Below are 8,310 nucleotides of genomic sequence, written 5' to 3' on the forward strand. Positions count from 1 at the left end.
TAGTATGGGGGGGGGGGGGGGGGGGGGGAAGCACAGATGCTGCAAGGTATTAAGTCAAGAGCTTTATGAAGGGGACAGCTTTCTTTCCCACTAGCGTTAGCTAAGCTGGGTGTTCCTAGACATTTCTACTGGATATATTTAGAAAGGAGGTCAAATATTAATCTACAGTCAGTTTAACTCAGAAATATCTCATTTTACAGTAGCATTTTTCTCTCATGTTCGTTACAGTTGGAAACATTCTGGTGTGGAATTTGTACCCATTGTAAAATGTGTTTTGATCTCTGACTCGGAACCATATCTGATAGCCAAAATCTTTAATCTTAACTTAGATATAGTGGAGCAAGGTCTGGCAAGGTGCCTAGAGGGTCTAGGTCTTCATTACAGTTGAATCATTTTTTTTTCTTCCCTGTGCTATAATGAATACCAGAGCACATGGGGCGTGTGGGGCTGGTGACATGATGGAGACCAACAAGTGATTCAGAAGTTACAGGGCTGTGGGCAGGTGAATAGGAGAGGCTTACAGCTCTTAACCAAAATGACTCCTTTAAAATGCAATCCATCTTTGGACTACTGACTGTCTCCTGGGATAAGCAGAGGAAAACACCCAATAAAACTGTCTATAAATTGACCGAGCTTGTGGTCGGGTGTGAACTGAAACAGTAGGACTGCTTCCCCTGGAACAGGATAACAATCCAAACCTCCTTCTCTCTTTCCACCACGCCCCCCCCGCCCCTTGCTTTTGGTTGTGTTCTTTTGCATTTTGCTGTCAGAGGCAGAAGACCGCTTCAGGGGCCCTTAATACTTTAATAATCATTGACTTTCTCCCAAAGCTTGCATCCCAAAGGGAGTGATGTTTGCTTATAATTATGCCTGAGAGACAGAATATTGCAATTTTGAAGTAGGATTTAGACATACTCACTAGGCTTCTTCAGTAGTAATTAGAAAAATCTTTTCTTCATGCTGCCTCTATTTTCAAGGTTTGTCTAGTACCTGTCCTTTATTAGGTATATATGAAATCTTTCTACAAATATAGAAAGCTTGATGCAATACTTCCATAAAACACACTGTGAGTACAGAGGTTATTCCTTGTCTCAGTATATTTGATAAACTAGTTGTGAAATCCTATGAATCCATATGAAGAAGATGTGATTCATTACTGCAAGAAAGGTATATTTTTTTTTCATCATGGGGTTTTTTTGGAAGACTGGTCTAATTTCACTACAGTTTACTGATGATGGTGCTGTTATAGGAGATAAATAAAATGGCCTGTCATTTTTGTGTCACGCAGGAGAAAGCTGGGGACATGCTGCTACTGTGCGTTTAATCTTTCACTGGGACAACAGTCAGAGGTAAGTGAAAATGTAGGCCAGTAAGGTACATAATAATATTGACAAGTGTGACGTTTGAGAATCTTTTTCAGACTGGCCCTAGTGGCCAAGCAGGGATTTGAATTTGACTTCTGGCCTTGGTCTGCCATGTCCCAGGCTACTGAGGCTCAAGAAGAGCTTTCTAATTCAGCCTAAGACAGTGTGGGCTGAACTGTCATGCTCCCCCTTCTCACCATGGTCAGCTTGCTGCAGTGCTGTACTTTCTTTCTGACAAGATGCCATGTCTCATCAAAATATAACATCCTAATGGCAGTTGCTCAGACACAAGAATTTAGGATCTGGTGGCTAAGTAGAAATTTTTTTTTGTTTTACTATCTGCATTCTGTAAGCAGGGAGTAGAATTTCTTTGCTTCAGTCTTTTAGGCCCCAGTCAGTACAAAGCCAAAGATGCCGAAGGCGGCTTTCCACCTAGATGGTGATTCTCAGGAGGACGGACCATAGGCCTACGGACCCCTGAGCCTCAGGGGCAGCCATTGGACTTTTCTGCTTTTGAATGCAGCAGGATGGTTCTGCAAAACTGGACAGCTATGCAGATACCAAGTTACAATGACCTGCAGAGAGGTAGAAAGAGAGTGCATTTACTCCCAATGCAGAGCTGACCTATGGAGTATGATTTTAGAAGCCCAAAGGAATGAGGATGTCCCTTCTAAAAACAGTATGAAGTTCTGTCTGTTGCAATGACATCTTTTCTGTTTCCTGGTTCTTTCCCCCCCCCCCTTCACTATATTGCAAGCTCACTTTTCTTTCCTGGTCAGTTAAATTTGTCTTGTATATAGTATCACAATGCAGCAACTTGAGATTAAGAAGCCTTGCTTCAATTCCCTAATCTTCTGCAAACAGCGAACAAAAATGCTACTGGAATGTTGTTGTGCATAGTTTTGCTTGTTAAACTTGAAAGAGAAATGCAGTGACACTTTCTTGTGGCATTTTGTTTTTTAAATTCTAAGTTTGAAGGCAATGCAGAATAATTACAGCAGGCTGTTTAATTTGGAATTAAATTAACATCACTGATTAGTTAACAGCCTTTATAAGACAGAAGTTGCATCAACATAATGATTGCAGAGTGAACAAAAGTTAATTTTATATATCAAAAGCAAAGAGCTTTTTTCTTCTGCAACACAGCTAGGAAGGTTGTAGAAACAGGTTCCAGAAAGCAAGCCAAAGATAGACAAACATGTTTTATTTACTGTTCTAAATATGCAGCTAATATGGAGCGGGGCCTGCAGAAGCATAGCAATTCCGATTACAACTGCCTATCCGTAAAAAGCAGAAATAGCTAGATTGTGTTGTATTTTTACACGAACTACCTATACCTGATGGTCCATCGTGGTTCTTGTTTTTATATTAGGTTATTGAGGCACAAAGATGACCATCTGAGAATCCATTTGCTGCTTTTTTTTTTTTTTTTTAAATTGTGCTTTGGCCAAATATGATACCTGTCTCTTTCTTTCTCTCTACCACTGAAAATGTCAGAGCTTAATTATAAGGGTTCTCATTGCTGTGAGGAAAGATCCTGTTGAGTCAGAAGCATGCAGCAGAGCTCCAGCTGAGTGCTTGTAAAAGCATGGCTTCTGCAGCTTCAGATTTAGGCTATTTTGTAAAGTATAACCCACCACTTAAATGTTCTGAGGAATTCCCTGTGTAGCTAATATGAAGTGGCAGTGTTCCTCAGGCTGTAATTACGTGCTCTCTAATAGAATGGCACCTCGGGGAGGAAAAAAAAAACCCAAAATAATTAACAGGATCTTTGGCAGTGTGTCTTGATACAGAGAGCAGAACACTTTCTCTATTGGCTTTACATAAGTGTAAGTTTTGGGGAGGTGGGCATGGTGCAGACTAGCAGCCCTAGGACTAGTTGAAAAATCCCTTGCTTTTGAGCTGCTTTGCAATCTTCTATCTATATTAGGCAAGCATCTATTGGGCTAGGTGCTCTGTATAAGCACAAATCAAGATGCATTGCTTAGAGTCTAAATGCACAAAATCAAGGAAGTGTTAGAGGAGATACAGAGGGAAACAATTTTCTCAAGGTTATGCTGTATGTCAGTGGCAAGGTCAGGCTTAGAAATAGAACATCTTATTCTCATTCTCCATCCACTAGGTTATATTGACAGGCTTGTGAAATCTCTAGAAAAAACCTCCCTAGAAGTATTTGAATTTTTGAGGGTATCTCCCAACTCTGAGAGGTCAATGAACAAATGATTGCTTAATGGAGTAGGAAAGAGTTGTGCTCAAAACCTTTTTTGTTTGCATTTTAAGAAAGTGGGATTTGGAATTAATTCATAATTAATATTGTTCCAAAAATGTGATCAAATACTGTGATGAAACAAGGCTAATTAATCATTCACTCTTTTTAGTAGGTCTACGCCGTATTTGAGCTTACATGACCAATGTAAGGATGGGAATTTGGCATCCACAGTTTAAATGACCTATATGAAAATACATATATAAGAATTCCACTGGTCACCTACCCCATGACTGTAGGAAAACTTGGGTCTGGTCATTTGGTTACTTGGAATTTTTATTATTATATTCAGTAATCATAATTATCTGTTTTTTGTTTAACCAGGTTGGCAACGTTGTACAAATCACCGAGTCAGAAGGAGTCAACCATACCGTATCACATTACAGTTAGTATTTCTTTTGGGATGGAGATACAGAGATGGGAGCAAATTGTTAGCTGTAAAGGAATTTTCAGACACGTAGACAAATCTGAGAATGATGTTTGCGTTCTTAGCGTTGCCTTTCAGTTGCCTTCTGAAGGTAACCAATAATACTGGGTTGTCTCCAGGTTTATGAATATTTTGCACCTTTTCTCTTTAGAAAAATGACCCAGCAGGTTAGTCCTCTTAGAGTTAAAACATTTTGATTTCCAGATCAAATTTACAGGCAGCCTGTCCTCATCTGTTCTTGTGCTAGTACTGCTTATTTTATCTGCCCTCGATGTTAACTTTTGGCCTAAGTGCAATTACAGAGGACAATCATGCACTCTCTCAGCCTTCTTTTTGGGAGACTTGAACAAGCCAGGCTGTTTTTTCCCTTGTCAGGTAGGTTATTGTTTCCCTAGTGGCTCTTCTCTGCATCTGTTCCAGTTGAGTTTATCTTTTTAGGACAAAGGTGACCAGAATCATACATGGTATTCCAGAGGTCTCACCAGTGTTTTGTGCTGTACGTATTTCCACATCTCTGCTTTAAGTGCATGGCCTGATACAACCTAGGTTGTATTCATCTCTCTCATAGCTCCGTCCTACCGGTGACCCTATGACCAGCCGCTATATACAGATTTTCCTCTTCTGTCACTATCATATGAGGAGCTTCCAGCTTATGGCTGGAGTCCTTATTCATCCCTAGTTAAATCCTGTGATTATTTTCTTTCGTGGAGTGCTTAGATACATATTAATGAGAATACATACTGTCTAAGCTGTATTTAGGTTTAAAGAAAACCCACCACTCGACTCTTATATCTTCAAATGTCAGATACATAGGTACATGCCATAACTATTTGCTATGTGTCCTCATGGAAACACGTTGCCATAGCATTTCCTGCAGATTTTAATGCTGCCATAAGATGAGATATTCAAGCTATTGAACAGAAATCAGATTTTTTTTCACTCCTGAATGTATTCACCTGAACAGAAGAAATACTGCTAATATATATATATTCTTAGTTCTGTAAAGACTGGAAGGGTAAGTGGGACTACATCCCAAGGTTGTTTGGATCATGTGATGTGAGTGTGCAGCGCTTTCTCTCCAGGTGACAAACAGATGGATTTTATCTTAGTTTAATTGCCTTTTCCTTTCAGTTTTATATGCATTATGAAATAGCTATGCTCTCTTCTTCTGTGTGAATGCACACAATCTTGAAATACAGTTGAGAGTGTATCCTAATCAAAGATTAGTTAAAACTTCAGATTATCCCTGTGTTTTTTTCACCTTAATCCTGTGGAGCTTCAGCAGACGGTTTCTGTGAGTAAAAAATGTATTATCCCTGTTTCTTTCATGAAATTCAGGTCTGATGGTAACAGTCTGCTGTTATCGTTTCTCATTCCCATCTTCATAGTTAAACTGTAAATATATGTTTAATGTTTCCAAATCTGATTTAGCACATCTATGTATAACCAGCGTACAAAAAAAGATAATTAAAAAAATAATAAATGCCTCAAGCCTAAATCCTCAAAGATGTTTAGACTTACGCAAATTAGATACTTTGGTACCATTGACTAACTGGCTGTTCAGTGCCTGTAAGCCGATGGAGAAGTGTGTAACTGGGTGACCGAGCTCTAGTTCTTTCTCAGCTGTGTCCTTTCCAGCATGCTGGCAAGTCAGTCACCACTCTGAGCAAGTGTGAAAGCTGTGGAACACCTATCAAATGAAACAGAGTTTCTTTCACAGGCTGATAAGGATTCATTCTTAAATGCAGAGTATAGAAATGTAAATCGCTTTATGCACAAGGGAATAAGTAGATCATCTGATTCACCTGAATTTCCCAGGTAATGTGACCTGATTATTTCATCGTGAAAGATAGAGACTCAGGACCTATATTCTGGGTAGGAATTGTCAGTATTTCCCTGAACTGTGGAGGGTCTGCCAGACTAGCAATGAGAATACTGCTCAAGTAATAAAGCCATCTACCTTTGTCAATCTTGATGCAGTCTGTAGATGCCAGAAGACGTTAAAGAACAATTCAAAATGACCGTAGACTATCTGAGCTTTGTACGTCCTTGGTTCCATTAGCCACATTCTTGCCTTCTAAAAACCACTAACAGAATTCACAAATATACACAAAATTCTTTTATTTTTGAGGCGCTGCCCAGAAGGTACATGCCTGTAAATAAATGGAAAACATCCATACTAAGCAGCCTACTTTATCGTGTTCTGGCTTTTATAACCATTGGAATGCTTTCGCTGGGAGTCTAGCATGCTGGATTAAGTGGATTCTTGGCTACAGATCCACCTTTGTGCCTAAGGGAAATGGCAGAGATTAGATGCAAGCAGCAGTGAAACACTAAACTTGAAGATTCCCCGTTACACTATTTAGAATAACACTTGAGTTGCTTATAATAGCAGAGGGACTGCACAAATTCTGCCCTTGTGGTGCCTCTTGCTGTTTATTCTTTTAAAAACATAGCAGGCTGCGTGAGGTGAAGCATTTAGAAATAGTAATACAGAAATGGGAGACTTAAGCAAAACATTTTGATTGGGTTTTGTTTTGTTTTGGATTGATCTTGGTGTGGGACACACTGGCATTTTAGAAAAGTCACATGTCTGATAGTAATTCTACCTGCTTTTTCACACTGCACCAACCTAAAATGTCAGCTTTCCTGAAACGCTCTCATCCCCACATTGTCTCTACCTGAGCATTTAGGATCCCCAAAGCAATTTCTTTTTCTGATTAACCCCTTTTCCTCTCTAAGCCTGCACTGCAGTGAGAGTCTTCACTGAGCTGTCAACAGTGCTCCCTGCACGGCATTTGTCTGGAGATGGGAATACAGACAGTTGCAGGCTTCACATAAACATGTCATCAATGCAGATAGAGATGCTGAGATGTTAACTAACTGATTTTCCAGATCTTTCGTATTTTAAAATCTTTTAAAATCATTAAATCGTGAGCTAAGGTAACAGAAAATACAAACGGTACTAAGCCAAATAGATCACTTCAAGCTCTGTCCTGAGTAGCAGCATCTAGTTTTCACTTCTACGTTTAGTTTTTGGCAGTTAAAGGTTCTCATCCCATTGTGTCCCATAAATTACTGTGCTGGGACGGTCTTTGCAGTCTGGAGACTGATTCAGATATGCTGTTCTCTTACAGTGTCTCATTGATGTTTTCAGTTTAAGTAGATACCTAGATTCTAGGTTTTAGAAATTCACAGTTTTGTTTCTGCAAATGACTGAGGCAATTAATCCAGTCATCTCCTTGCTTCTGTGGGAGCTTGAATAAGGGCTGAAGGCTTTGGCTTTTAATTTATTTAAATAGGCAACATAAGTTAATTTGCAGAGAAGCAGTGCTTCATAGCCATAGGGGTTATTAGTGGTAAAATGAAAACGATAGCCTGGTTGGTGAAAATAAAGTATCTTTAAAAAATAAAATGAGGAGAGACAGTTATTAGTTGGCATGTGTGTTGAAAAGCTTGCAGTTCTGAGCTTAGCCTGGTCTATAAATGTTCTGTGGCTGCTCATCTAAAATAAATGACAGCATCATACCTTATTCTGATCTTCTGGGAACTAGTTACTCATACTTCATATCCATAGAAGTGTTATCCTGTGATTTTGCTTATATGTTACAGTCTCATGGCTTCCGAGATGTGCAGCCTCCAGCTGTCACTCAGAATGCAGAAGATACTGAAATGAACCCTCGCAAACGGCCACGGAGAGAAGAGGAAAAGTAATAGCGATTCAAAAGTTGAATGTTAAAAAACGTGTGCTGCATGAGAACAGGTGCATAGTGAACATGCAACCAAAGGTGGCCTGAGAGACTCTTAACTTAAATTCTGGCTCTGGACATGATTTTAACATTAAGACTGCAATATGCAAATTTCTGTCGGAGGAAACTTCTTTGTGTGTGACATAATTTTACTTTTATAATAAAAATCTATGTTTTCTATAACGAGGCTTCAGCTTTTTTTGGGGAGATGGAGAATACAACTATTTCTTTTACTCTGGGTAAAAAAACCATGAAATGCGAGCGTCTAATACAGTACATTTAATGACACAGGTCTTGATCACTCATCTGGTTTTGTGTGTATCTGAATTTTAACAAGGTTTCATGCAGCAATCTGCTCGCGTGCCTCAGACCGGGGCAGAAGGCAGTGGAGCTGCTGATGGATGCTTTAAGATAAATACATGCCTAAATGCTATGCCAAGTTGGGACATTAGGCCTTACCTGCTGTAAAGTCCTTGATCAAGGACAATCAAAGCACTGTTTTGA

At 39.4% G+C, this 8,310-nt stretch overlaps 1 protein-coding gene across 1 annotated transcript in view; it reads left to right on the forward strand.

The window, feature by feature from the left end:
• Window positions 1-7,984, forward strand: part of RAD51C (RAD51 paralog C) — a 19,531-nt gene extending 11,547 nt beyond the window's left edge. Inside the window, exons 7-9 of the mRNA XM_009324229.1 lie at window positions 1,289-1,349; window positions 3,955-4,015; window positions 7,670-7,984. Of these exons, the coding sequence (XP_009322504.1) occupies window positions 1,289-1,349; window positions 3,955-4,015; window positions 7,670-7,771 (224 nt within the window). The 3' untranslated portion in view covers window positions 7,772-7,984. The remainder of the gene's footprint in view (window positions 1-1,288; window positions 1,350-3,954; window positions 4,016-7,669) is intronic.
• The last annotated feature ends 326 nt before the right edge of the window (window positions 7,985-8,310 follow it).

The sequence above is a fragment of the Pygoscelis adeliae genome, unplaced genomic scaffold (assembly GCF_000699105.1).
Source record: "Pygoscelis adeliae isolate BGI_AS28 unplaced genomic scaffold, ASM69910v1 Scaffold290, whole genome shotgun sequence".
NCBI classification, from domain to species: Eukaryota; Metazoa; Chordata; class Aves; order Sphenisciformes; family Spheniscidae; genus Pygoscelis; species Pygoscelis adeliae.